Below are 14224 nucleotides of genomic sequence, written 5' to 3'. Positions count from 1 at the left end.
GAGTCTACACTATTATTTTTTGGTTGAGATAGAGAAAGTTGGAGGCTTTACCATTATAACTTTAGTCTCCCCTAAAGCTGGCTTCCAAATAATTCAATTTGTGTTCCCAAATGAAATGAGTTTGTTTCTCTGTGGTTGACAATGAATCCTAACCAAACTCAGAGTCACTGCACGTGGCGAAATGTGCCCACTGTTCCCAGGATGGCACAACCATGCATCCTAGTCAAGGGGAGAGCGTAGCTCAGAACATGGGGTTCTTTTGCACTTGCCTTTGACAGCATCTCCAGAATGGAGACCCTGACACAGGGAATGTGTTAATCAGTCTGCAAAAAGACCACAATAGAACACTCTGGCTGCTACTTTCACATATCTTGAAGCAATACAGTATGAAAATAGTGAGTAATGTCAACACGAGTTACATGTAGTAATAATTATCACTAAATATAATATATTCTTGATAACCACATTTCCTTCTGGTTCGGTTTTTCATTCTCCTTCCTCATTCCTTTTTACTTGGTGATACTAGGGAACTCTCCCTTTAAAACCTACCTCCTGTGTTTCCCACCCTCTACTGTACCAAGGCTCACTCTCACCATCTCTCTGTGGTTGATACAGCAGCAGGGCTTGTAACCTTTGCTGATTTAGAAGAGTTCACTCAAGCAAGAGGATACTGGGTTCATTAGCATGTGTTAGACATTTCACTGGTCTTTTGTTAGAGAATTGACCATTTTTAGCGTTTGGAGGGCTAAAGAAGCCCTTTACAAGTGTGAGGTATGGCTTAGGGCTTAAGGTGGCCATTTGAAAACTTAAGTTCTTTGATTTTGCAAATGCCATCACTCTCCCTCAAATGTGGCCTTGAAAGAATCCCAAACTTAAATCAGGAGACTATTTCCACGGTTCTACGTTCACCACTTATCAACCCTGAAGAGAAAATGTGTAAGTTGAATATTTTCTTTGAGTTTCATTAGAAAAAAAAAAAAAAAAATATATATATATATATATATATATATATATATATAAAGCTAAAAACTAGAGATTTTGAAGGTAAAGTTTGATTGCTGCCTGAAAATGCACAGATCAGGTTAAAGCCTTGTATACCGTGTGACATGAGGTACAGTTAGTGGGTTTTATTCCACAGTTTCCATCTTTTTTGCCAACTCCTCTCAAGTTCTGCAGAGTTCATTGATTCTGCAGCGAGTCATTCTTCTGCCCCAGAATGTGGTCTCTAATTGTTTCCATGTTTCATAACATGCCAATAAGCACATGAATTGGTTTGGGCAACCACATGGAGGGAAGAAAAAGTTCGGAAAAAATGAAGCACTGGTAGGAGAGCAAAATGTATACAGCTGGGATTTCCACTCCAAGGGTGTTATTTGTGGGCAACTGGGACACATGGTTGGCAAGCCTCACTTGAAGAATTGGAGTCTCTGAGGTAGGATTTGCCAAGGTGATTCCTGGCCCAGGAAGCTCTATTATTTAGTGGGTGATTGTTCACTTTTTTTTTCCTTTATCTATCTGCTTTTTGCTGTTTCTCTTCAACTTTGTTTCCCATCTTGAGGTATACAAGACAGAGGGAACGTGTACACCTATGGCTGACAAATTCTTGAGCAGCCTTGATTAGTGTTAGAGGATGAAATGGCTTCACCGAGGTTAAGGGATATTTGGCTTTCACTTGTCTTCCCAGCCTGCCTTCAGTCAGTTCCCATAGTTGACACTTATTGTTGCTTCATGTCTTGCAAGTTTTATAGTGGGAGTTGCTTCACTTAAAGAGCGATTATTGCTGTGGTACTTAGTGCTATAAATGTCAAGGATGGGAGTGAAATTTTGACACCCAAAAAATGGGACATGATTTGAACTGTCATCCAATGTGGATCACATTGATTAGTTAGTAAAAGCATAGAATTAGAAGTGAAGAAGTCTATACTTGGTTTCCAAACTCTCTAAATCCCATTTTCTGTTCCCAAGTAGAGAACCAGACAACCCAGTTGATGGCATCCATTGCTAGAGCAGATCAAATGTTTTGTGCATCATGACTTACCTTAGGCCAGGAACAGGAAAATCCCTGCTCCAGTAAATATGGTTGTTTGTACTAATGAATGGAGGTTAGATGCTGTCAAGCCCAAAGGCACCAGGCTGGCATTAACTACACTATGTTAATAGTTTAGGGAGTTAAACTTGCTGCTTGGCCAGTGGAGCACTTCTGACCTAAAGATCACTCACTCTTCCTGTGTCCTCTCCATTCCTCGAATGTCACCATAGTAAATTTACCCCAACAGAGACTGATGGTGAGCTGGAGACATAGTCACACTTGCTTCTGTGGCTGAAGGCAATTCTGGGCAAAAAACAGCAAAAAAGGAGATTTTGATCAAACGTTTTCTTGTTTTTCTGTAAAACAAATCTTGAGATTCTTTGAAGATTATGAGGTCCTTTTGGGCTAAAAGTTGGCAGAATCCCGTTGAAGATTATAAATGGCAGTGTTACTGTTTTCATTGCCGTTATCGGTTTTGGAAGGCCCAGCCTTGGCCAGTGGCAGACTAATTCTTGGCCCCTCTGGTTTGTCAAGGTTCGGTAAGTTTAATGGAGAGCAAATGCTTTCCAAATGCCAGGTCTGTGTCCTTTTCCAAATAGAACTGGAAGTGCCAAAGGCCTTGAACATTTAATTTCTCAAACTGCAGCCTAAAGCACTGCCTATCTAGGGCAACAGAAACTGCTTTTTCCTTAAGCAACTGTAGGGACGGCAGTGCAAACATTGCCTTTGGAGTCTGCCTGATGTATGGGATTGTTTTTGAAAAGTGGTGGATACTTAATGTATATAGGACACTGGCAACAAAAAGAATGATACTCATGTTGACAACCTAAACAATGTTTGGGTCTTTATCTGGCAAGTTCCACACTTTTGGTTTTCTCTTGTCAACAGACACAGTGTCAGATAAAAGAGAAAGAATCCCACCAGTTTCTTAACTGTTTGTTCGCTTCCTGGATTTTCTACCTTCTTTGCCCATCCCCCCTCCTCTATTTAGAATGGCAGCCTACTGATTCTGGCTCAAAACATTCCTATTCAAGTGAATTAGACGACACAGCCCAAGGAATGAGCTGGACTGCGTGGGGGAGATGCAGCTGTGCTCCCAGCGACATTGTGCAAAGCCCCTCTTATTCTCCGCATTCATCTTTACAGCACTCCCAGGCTGGACTAAGTCACTTCTAAGATTTTGAGAAGTGTGGACTAATTTCTATGCCCAGGCAAGGCAGATATTCAGCTCGTATGCACCAGTATAGTTCTACTGGGTGTTAAAATTTTGAAATGTATCAATACTGGCTGGTATACAAACATTATCTTTTTATTGAAACTTTGTCACCTAATGATATTTCTCAGTGGCAGGGACACTGGAGCATTGCTGGACCACAGGCAGCCACTAGGCAGACAAAGACAGATGCAGAGGTGACAGTAAGGCTGTCTGGAGCACCCAGCCACTGCCAGCAGTGATTGGGGCTGAGGGGCAAACTCCACAGACCCAAACCATGAGGGAGGGGTTGATAGCCAAGTGCTATCTGGACATGAAAGAGAGGCATTTCACACAGTTTTCCTCTGGCTACAACAAAGTGCTAGACACTGGAGATATAATGGGAGAAATCATTGGAAAAGTTCAGTGCAGCTCCCTCTGTTAACACCTGGCAGACACGTTGTCTTATTCTGTTCGGGCTACAGTAAGAGAATGCTCTAGACTGGATGGGTTATAAACAACAGAAGCTTATTTCTCACAATTCTGGAGACTGGGAAGTTTAAGATCTAGGTGCCACTTCCTAGTTCATAGAAAACTGTCTTGTATCCTCACGTGATGGAGGGGTGAGAGAGCTCTCTGGGGTTTCTCTTATAAAGCACTAATCCCATTCTATGAGGGCTCCACCCTCATGACCTATCACCTCGCAAAGGCCCCACCTCCTAATACCATCACATAGGGGATTAGATTTCAACACATGAATTTTGAGGGGACACAAATATTCAGTCCATAGCATACATCAAACAAAAGGGAATATCAGGTTTTTAAATTACTAAATGGTTTAGAAAGTGTTTGAACAGTTCAATGAACTGATAAGCAGTTTTATAATGTATAATTTGGTTTACTTAGAGAATCATATTTTTCAACTTTATGGTTTTATTTATGAAAAGCTATTTCTATGCTGGTAGTCAAATGCTTTAATATCACTCTCATTTCAAGTATTCCATTGCCCTTGATTCTCCTCTAAATAGTGGTCTGCAAAGAGAAAATGAAAAGGGGAAATACACAAACTAGGCAGTTTTGCCGTTTGAAAATAGATATGGCTAAATATTGATATTAGTTCAGTAGAGAGAATGACACTATTACTGCAAGAGAAGAGAATCATTGAGATGATCTCTCCTTATTTTGGAAAAAACAGTTCAGCATATAATTCTTCTGTCCACTAAAATATATCCTAACATTTATCTGAAACTTTCATTATATCTTCCCTTATTAAATGTGTACTGATAGTCGTGTGTTAACATTTCCTTTTTCCCAATAATAACCCTGACTTGCATTATCTAATGTTAACATACTGTCCACTCCTTATAGAAGAACCCTCTGCCCAAACTTACTAAATACTGATTTCCAGCCATTCTCAACAATAGTTATGGTTTTCCAGGTATCATTTATTGTCTATTCTAAATCCTTCTTTGGCTAAATAAGCTGGCCCTAGGCATGCTTTTCCAAATAACATGTGGCAAATGCATTTTGGTTCAGTGATGCTGGGACCCTTTGGAGGTATTGGTTTGTCGCATTTAGAATTCTGATGCTTCGCCATGCTGCCATGCTCAATAAGGCTTTGTTAAATTGAAATGAGGAGCTTTTGTTTTCATAAAGTTTTAGGCTATTTAAAAATAAGCCAACCTAGACCACAGTATAGTTGATTATAAAGTTGGCTTGCACGTGTTGAGTGCCCATGATGTGCCAGGCCATGTCCAAGATAAGCCATGTGGAAGTAAAAATGGAACTAGAAGGAGAGCATTTCCCCCAAAGCACAGTCAGCAGACCTGCTGGATCAAATCCTACAAGATATTTCCAATAATGAGTTTTTCTTTTGAATATATTTAAATATGTTCTATCATTCCATCAACTTGCTTTTAATAGTTTGCCATGAAAGGGAGAAAATATTCCATAGCATACATGTAGCGATGGTCAACCTGGTCTTTCCACAATTATAGAGAAATGAAAGCTTACATTCAAAGCTTATTATCACACAAGGGGAATCCCTTTGTGATGATAAAAAGAAATATCTCCCCCAAATTCAGCCAGGAATCTGAACTGTCTCATTCAGTTTAGGCCTCAAGTAGAGTTACGGGGCCATGTTTCTAAACCAGAGCCTGGGTAGTGAGTTCTGCTCCGCTCCTTTTCTACCTCAGAGTCTAGTACATTCTCTTCTCACAGCAGACTGGGGTCCAGGTGCATTAAGGGAGTTGTTTGCAATCTCACAACTACCTACTTGAAAAAACAGGAAATGTAAACACACCTCCATATTTAGTCAATAAGACTGATGGATTGGGGGCAGGACTGCGTTTTTCACTATGACCGTCCCCATAGCCCCTCACACCTTACCATCCATCTAGAACATCCTCAATACATATCTGCCGGGATTAATAACATATTCATTTTTTCACATTCACAATGTTTATAACAACCACCACAAAAAATTGAGAACATAATCTACTTAATAGTTAATAACAACTATTCCCATTGGATACCTATTTGTGTTGGCCATTGGGTTCAGAGTTTCAGGTGCAAGATTTTTGAGCCTTACAATAGCCCTGTCGTGCTGGAGATAATCATTCCCATTTTATAGAAGAGGCCACAAGGCTTTGGTGCTGGAAATAGAGAAGCAGCTTACTAGGCAACCAGTGAGACTGCCTGACCTTCCATGCATCAGTCCTGAAGGCCACTTGTAGTCACTTCAGAATCAAATAAGCAAAGACAGAAATCAGTATTTTTACTCATTAGCTCTGGCCTTCTCGTTCTATATACCCAAAGGGGAGCCTCCTACACGTCTCATTTCTCACACTCAGCTCTATGAATGAAGCCTAACAAGTAGGAACTCTCTAGAAATACACGTCTCAGTTCTCACACTCAGCTCTATGAATGAAGCCTAACAAGTAGGAACTCTCTAGAAATACCTTCTGAGATTTTTCCCCCAGGAAAAAAATGGTGGGGGAGGGGAGCGGTTATTGTCAAAAAAACATCTCAAGAGAGGAGAATGGAGCTAGTTCATGTGCATTAACTGATTAGAAAGAAATAACTTCTATTATTTTCCCGCATCCTTTTTAATTTTTTCCTCACTAGACTTCTGACTCGCTCTCTAACATTAAAATCAGAAATTATTTGTTTAGTGTACGGCTGAAAACGAAAGGCTTAAAGGAGTATTTGTCAGTAAGTCTAAGCCCTTAAATTTAGCCCTGAGAACTTGGGGGAAACCTGTGCAGGCTACTCAGAGAATGAGGTGGAGTAAAGAAGTGCCGGGGTCCTCGCTACTGAAGGGAGAATGTGTCGCTGTAGCTGTTGAGAGAGCTCAGGGAGCACTTCTAATCCCACTGCTGAGACTGCATGTGTGCATGTGTGCATACATTAGAACGTTTATTTTTTCATAAACTCCCCTTGCGAAATATTTCCTGAGAGAAAACGGCAATGTTTAAATATATTGGCTTCTTAAAAAATGGATCCTAGTTTCTACAGTTGCACTTAAAACATTTTAGAGGATTTCTTTTAGTAAAGAGTAAGGTTAGAGTACATTATTTAAAATGAGTACAAGAACTTTTGTTTTATTCTTTTAGTTAAAAGTGTTCACAATATTTACTCCTTATAGTAATGTTTTGTGGTAATTTTTTTTTCCTAAAGATGTCAGAGTCTAAGCCAAAGATAGTTGCAGTTCTCAAACTTATTACTAGAAGTATGAGAATAATTAGTGTAAATTTAAGTTTTCCTACATCTTAGGTATGGAGTGGATTTGTAGATGGAAAGTCACTCAATAATGGAGTCATTTTTCCAGAGGTCACATAAAGCCTGGCTTATGGTTCTTCTTTTCCTTTGCCTTATCTCACCAAAAGGTCTGAGGATAACCAATTCCCAGCTTTGAAACATAATTACATTGAATTGGGTTCAGTACATTGTACTGACCTTCTAGTTCATTTTGTTGCATTAACTTGCTGTTTTTGTGCCCGCCATAGTGGTGTTTGTCCGCGTGGGATTTGACCTGTTGGTTTTGACTTGAAAGGGTTGATGTCCAGCTGAAACTGTTAAATAATGAGTTTGAGTTTCTCTCTTGATTCCTAAACTCAGTACATTGCTGGCATCCCTTGAAATGCTGCAATAAGAGGCCTCCAAAGTTTCTTTTGTCTTTTGCAGCGAGACATCAACTTGACATCTATTTCATGGTTTAAAACGGAGCCTTTGACTTAATTTATGTGATTTTTTTTTCCATCGGAATTATGGCTGCTTAAGTAGTGTTGGCTCTATTAGGGTAGTAGCCTTTGCTAAGTTTGTCCAGATACGACTTGGGTTTTAATGGATGGCCAGAGAACATATAGAGGTACCCAACCCTGGTCTTGCTACATCAATATTCTCCTTAAAGAACTCTTTCCCTTGTGTTATTTTTAACTTAGAACATATGGCAGAAATATAAAACAGAAGAATATTTTGTGCATCTAGAAAATGCAAGTCTTTTAAAAAAAATCTTACTAAGACACAAAGTCTCCATTTTACTGTGAACCACTTTTGTTTGTTTTTCATAAAATAGATAATGTTTGTGTGGGTCTCACAGTTGAAATAAAGGCACAGAAGTCAAACCTTGAGAATGCAGTCTCTGCTTTACTGTGTAACTGTACCTTCTCTTTTACCTAGTCTAGGAAATTGTGTAGAGGATTAACCCTCTCCCTTTTCAGAACATCCAGTATCTAGAAATAGGCTGAGTCCTTTGAGCAGCAGATGCTTTAGGTGTGAAACAGAAAATTACAATATTATTTACAGAATGCTAGTAATATTCATATTCAACATAAAAGCAAATAATTATCTAGTAATTCTATTCACTGGACCAAAAAATTCTAGTATCTATGGTAATAATGCCTCATTGCTTTTGTTTAAATCCAAAGATTGTAACTTTCACATATTTCTTTTTCAAGTAGAAGATGTACTTTCTAATATAAAATACTACTAGATTTCTTTACCTAGAGAAATGTATTTTCGTTGGCTCCAATTAAGAACTACTCCCATTTCTTTTATTTTAATGTGATATAGAAAGGGGTAAATATATCCTGATCTATGGTCTTACTAGAAAATATAGTGTTGTCTTTGCTATTTTTCATTACACTTTTTAATGCCCAAAGGACACATTTAGTAAATTGGAGGCTTACTGCAGACTTGGAATTATTCTTTGTTGCATGTTGAAGTAATTGGGTTGAATACTTTTTATGTGCTTTTGTTGTCCAACTCCACATAATAATTGTAGATTATTCATCTGAAATGAATGGATTTTAAATTATTTAAACTTTGCCACTGCTAAGGGTCACTGTGTGACCCTCTGAGACTTTTTAAAGGACAGCTCTTTTCCCCCTAGACTTTACAGATTTAATTTGTTTTTGATACACATACCATATATCCTATATTAAAAAATTCTATGTTGTTTGTTATACTTTGATAGATTTACAGATTATTTTTACTTTTCTTTAAACAAGCGTATTTGGAGATGGTGATAGCTCAAGATGAAACAGGTTGTGCCTTTTAAACCTTGATGGATGAACGCTAATTATCTCACCATGTCATTTAAGTGTCTAAGTGTAACCTTTCTGAAATGATTCTTAATGTCTATCCCAGAACAAATTTGTGTTTTCTTTTCAAGTACTCTGAAGTTTCAAATACCTCTCTCCTTATTTTACTCAGCGACAATCTGCAATTTATTTTTCTCCAGGAAAATTGAATCTGTTACTGCTTAGTATTCCTACCAGTTTGAAAAATGTGGTTTACATTGGCATCAGAGCAGCAATTTACATATATTGGGATAACAAGAATGCACGCCAGAAAAAGATCAACATAAAATGAAATGCAGAAAAGCTGTTTTCCTTCAACAGCAACTCAAAGTAAAACTAATAGAGAAATTGATGAGGATCTGCCCTGAATGTGTCACTTGTTTCTTCTAGGTGAAGTGTGACCAGTATTGGCCCAGTAGAGGCACAGAAACCCATGGGCTTGTCCAAGTGACGCTGCTAGATACCGTGGAGCTGGCCACGTATTGTGTTCGAACGTTTGCACTTTACAAGGTTTGCTTTTTATTTTTTTCCCTCCCTTTCCCCTTTCCATTATTTAAAGAAAACTTCTTTTGAGAAATCGAATGTCTCAAGGCTTTACTTAAATCTTGATTCTACTGGCAACAATGAAGAATGAAATAATTCTTCCATTATCGCTCAGCAATTTTTCTCCTTGTCTGGTGATTTATCAGTAAATATGGAACTCTTGCTCTGAATGAAAGTCTCAGCAAATGAAGAATAGGTGAAGAAGAACTAGTTCTTTCTGTAAAATATAACAGGAGTGCTCCTGATAGTTAAACCTGAAAAATGAATGCTTCTCACCTAGGAATTTTGTCTTCCTGAGCAAATATTTGTCATTTACAAATAGCTTGAGGTTTATAACTCCAAAGAGTGTGTCTTCCCAAAGGATATAGGGTGGGGGAAGGAACTAAGATAGCACATCTCTGTGTTACCTCTTGCATGTTATTATTCATCATGAAAACCTGAGGCTAGGAACACAGAATTTCAGCCAGTGTTCCTACTTCGCAGAACGGTTCAAGTGAGAAGAGAGAAGTAAGACAATTCCAGTTCACCGCCTGGCCTGATCACGGTGTTCCAGAACACCCAACACCTTTTCTAGCTTTCTTACGGAGAGTCAAAACCTGTAACCCTCCTGATGCAGGTCCGATGGTTGTGCACTGCAGGTAAGAACCTCTGAGAGCATTTTTCTCGCAGTCAGAAGGTTTGTGGGGAGACAGAAAACCGAACGATGCCTCATTGGATATTCTGTTTCCAACCTCTTGATACTCTGGGATAGCAACTGCCTTCATAAAGAATACAGGTAGTCTTTTTTGGTCAAATGAGGCCTCTACTAACATTAATAGGAAGGATTTGATACAGTGCATACGCCCCCTGGGAGATAAAGGCAACTCTGATCCATGGTATTTTCTCTTTAGAGCAAAAATAAATATATTCTCTCAAAAAATATATATGTATGAATTGTTTGACAGGCTCTTGTGGGCTGGGCTGATCCAACCTTTTTACTATTTATAGGGAAAAAGTGCTGAACAAAATATTGATAATATTGTAAACATACAAGCTTAGAGAGATAATTTCTTACTGCGTATTAGTATTATCAAGTCACATATAGAAAATATACTATTTTGAGCTTTAAAATTTTCTTTAATAAAATATATACGAAGATCTACAGTTCGGAAGAATTTATTTTATGTACTTGGAGGTAATGAACACATATTTCTCTTGAAATGTATAATTTATTATTTTGTACTTTTAATTCTAACATTCTCTATATCATCGCTCAGATTCTACTATATATAAGTGTTCATATATTTTTAATACTAAACTGATTTCTTCTAGTTTCCTGGATTCCTCTCAAGTATCACTACTAACAGATTATTAAAGATATCTAGTCAGATTCTGTTTATTACTATATAAATTACGATTCATGTAACTTCATAAGACTTTTTTGTAACCTAAGTAATTCAAATATGAGAGAACACTGTTTCTTGCACAGATAAGTAAATTTATAGTTTGGAAGTACATAAAAGAGGAAAGGAAGCATCTATCATAAACCACTTCTATCATTACTTAATAGTATAACTTTCATTCACATCCCATATTATACTATAGCATAATGTAGTAGATCTTAGAAATAGGGTCTATTTTTATAAAAAGTTGGGGACAATGGATGGATCAGAATAAAAGCAATAAAATTCACCTGACCAATCCATGCTAGAGGGGTAATCGTTAAACAATGGCCTGGCAAATTCCAAGCAAGATAATGTTTAATTTCTCTTTTCCAGCATTTTCCCCCAACAAAAACGAATAATAACCTTACCTTATATTCACTGAGTATTTTACAAATTCCAAAGCACTCCCCCATGCTTTACTGTGTTTGACATTCTTAACAATATGTCAGATTGAGAAGAGAACATAAGAGAGGCTACAGGGTTTGATTCAAGTAAGATAGCTGAGAAGTTGGAGGAACAATCAGCCTCACCTTATAATCAAGTTCTTGCTCCTCTTTAATCAGGACAGGGGCCTTTGAGGACCTGCCACTATGTTGCAGTTTTCTGCATGATTCTGAAACAGTATAAATTATTGTTATTAACTTGAGCAAATTATTATTAATTGAACAAATACTTTTGCATCATGAAATCAGATTTCTGGTTGGTTTCAGCAGGCAGTCTGTGTACTCTGTTATACATACTTCTTTGCAGACCTCAAAGAGCCACTGAACCTGGTTACATGGTGCCCCTGCTCAGCACAAAATCAACTTGATTATGAAGTTCACACATGAAATGGTTTCAGATGGAGTTTGGGCATAGGAGAGAAAACGGAGAGTTTGGCCTCACTCAAGAAATGTTGCCTTCATATGCCTACTGGCAAAAATGCAATTCACGCAGATGCATACATGCATACACACAGATGTATGTGTGTTTATGTACATACACACAAACACATATACATTTTATATATATAAAATAATAGGAACAAAAATTAGGGAAACCTAACTTGGAAGTTTTCATTGAAAAGAAGTGTTATGATATTTGCACTGTATTTTGAAATAGAGTACGTTCCCTCTTTCAAAATGTGCTTCCCACTTCTATAAATGAAAGTGGAGGCCCTGGAAAACTAAAATAAATAGAACGATAATTTTAAAAATGCAATTTGCCCTCTGTTGATCATAAGCAAGGTATATGGCTTTATGATAGGTACTTGGAGGGCTCCAAAAACCTTTGCAAGCAAGTAGGAGAGATAAGATAGCTATAATGCCTTATTTTGAGAAAATACATACTCTCCCCCCAACACACACCCCAATGTTATGTTAAGCCACCTGGACTCACCTCTGAGAGATACAGACAACTCAGGAGAAATAAAGAAACAAAGATTAATGTGCAGAGCTAATAGCTGCTGACATTTGGAAGTGCTATGCCTGAGGCTCCAGAGAAGCTAGTACTGAAACAAACAACAGAAGAGTTGGTATATTGGTGGAAGAAATTCGTTAGCCACTTTGAAACAGTGAAGGAAAGATGCAGCATAAGCTGAGCTCTGGGAAACGATCTATGTTCACCCAAAGGTAACCTCACATGTCTGATAAGAAATCTTGGCCTCTTTGAGAGAGGCCGCATCCACACTGCCAACTTCCAAAGCATCCCGAATCTTTGACTTGGTTACCAGTATTTTAAAACCCAAGAGCACAATTTTCCTGACAGAGTGGCAGTGTACAGTCATTTGAGATAACAACTGCTCCTGTGGTATCCCAGAAATGCTGGTTTAAAAGTCATCTCTAAGCAGGAAGGAGAGTATGCAGAAAGTGACACTAGCCATGTCACAAAGGGATCCTGATTAGTTACCATGATCATGTTGCAGATAATCACAGAAAATACTCTGGAGTTTAAACACTGCATTTCATGTTGTGATTTCTCTTATGATGGACTTGAATTTTCTTCTCTGTAATGAAGAAGTAGGGACAAAGTCAAAGTAAGTCTAAGCCTTCTGCCAAACAGATCCTGTGACAAAGGAAGAGTTTCTAAAAGAAGTCTGGTGGTAGATAAAAAAAAGAGGATGGGACTGGAAAAAGAGAAAATTCATTTTTCCTCCAATAGTTTTGTCTTAAGTAATAAATGTGACAGGACTAAAAAGCCATTATGAATAAAATAAATTCTAACAATCAATAATAAATAAGAGTCATGAGAATAGACTAATGCAACAAGCAGAGACAAGACCTTGGAAGGTCAAGGAGAAGGACAGAGTCTACCACATTCCTAAAAGAGGGAATGTCTGTTTCAACAGACATAGGAGAAAAGACCAACTCTAGCTATCAGTCACTTCATACAGAACATGTAATTTCAACTTTAAGAGTGCACACTCTGGAGTGACAGACTGCCTGGGTAAAACTCTGGTTTGTTCACTTACTGGCTGTGTGCCTCTGGGCAAGTTATTTCCTATCTATTAGCCTCTGTTTCTTCACCTGTAAAATGGGGTAACCCTACTCATAGCAATGAGAATTTGATGAAGATTAAATGAAATGATATACATAAAGCACTTAGGACAGGGCTTTTTATATAGAAGTATGCAAGAATGTTAAATTATTCGTATATTAATTATTGAGTGAGTTTTCAAAGATATATTTGTATTTCTAACTCTAGGGAGAAAAATTCAACATGAACTTGGATATTATCTATATGACATGAGCCATCCATCCTATGAATAACTAGATGTTTATAAATATCCAAATATTTAATTGAATAGATTTTTTAAATTTAGATATTTTCCATCATGGAAATGCCATCAGCTATTTTACAGTGACAGAGACCATTTTAAAGCTATGGGTTAGAATCTTTTATAATAGTAAATCTGTTCTCAGAAAGACCTGAGAAACCATTGAACTCTTAAAATGATGCTGTTAAGGATACATAGAAATTAATGCTGTGGTTCTTAAGGCCTTCAAGATAAAGACTGAATTTAGCATTACATTCATGGCCATTTATCATCAAGGCTGATCTCGCCCTTCATGCCTCACTGTTCACTCTCTCAGCCACCTCCCACTAGGTATACATTCCAAGTACTTAAGTACTTTCATCTCTAGCTCTTGGCAAATGATGTTTATCCACTCTAGAACTTCACCTATTTCCCTTTTCTACCTGATGATGTGCAACCCTGATTCATAATCTAACTTAAATAGTACTTCCTCTGTGTATTGCAAAGGCTGCAGACTGGCCTCAGATGATTTTGTTAGTATACGTGGTAATTTTTTTTTAACTTTGAACTTGAATGCCTTTAAGCTGGCATGCACTATCCAGTTTTCCAAACCCTCCCCACTCATATTTTTTTTTTTTTTTTTTTTTACACACAACTCAGCTCATCTATTTATAGGAATTGCTTCATCTTGTAGACGTTTGAGTCGAAACCCTGGAGAAA

General features: G+C 37.8%; 1 protein-coding gene across 10 annotated transcripts in view; it reads left to right on the top strand.

Annotated features, from left to right (window-relative positions):
* The window catches only part of PTPRD (protein tyrosine phosphatase receptor type D), a 521421-nt gene that overhangs the window by 467798 nt on the left and 39399 nt on the right, over nucleotides 1-14224 (top strand). For all 10 annotated transcript variants that reach the window (XM_068552041.1, XM_068552036.1, XM_068552035.1 and 7 more), the window contains 2 exons: nucleotides 9194-9313; nucleotides 9830-9984. In XM_068552041.1, coding sequence (XP_068408142.1) covers nucleotides 9194-9313; nucleotides 9830-9984 — 275 coding nt within the window. The remainder of the gene's footprint in view (nucleotides 1-9193; nucleotides 9314-9829; nucleotides 9985-14224) is intronic.

The sequence above is a fragment of the Eschrichtius robustus genome, chromosome 10 (genome assembly GCF_028021215.1).
Source record: "Eschrichtius robustus isolate mEscRob2 chromosome 10, mEscRob2.pri, whole genome shotgun sequence".
In the NCBI taxonomy this organism is placed as follows: Eukaryota; Metazoa; Chordata; class Mammalia; order Artiodactyla; family Eschrichtiidae; genus Eschrichtius; species Eschrichtius robustus.
This window is presented reverse-complemented; position numbering and strand designations above follow the sequence as displayed.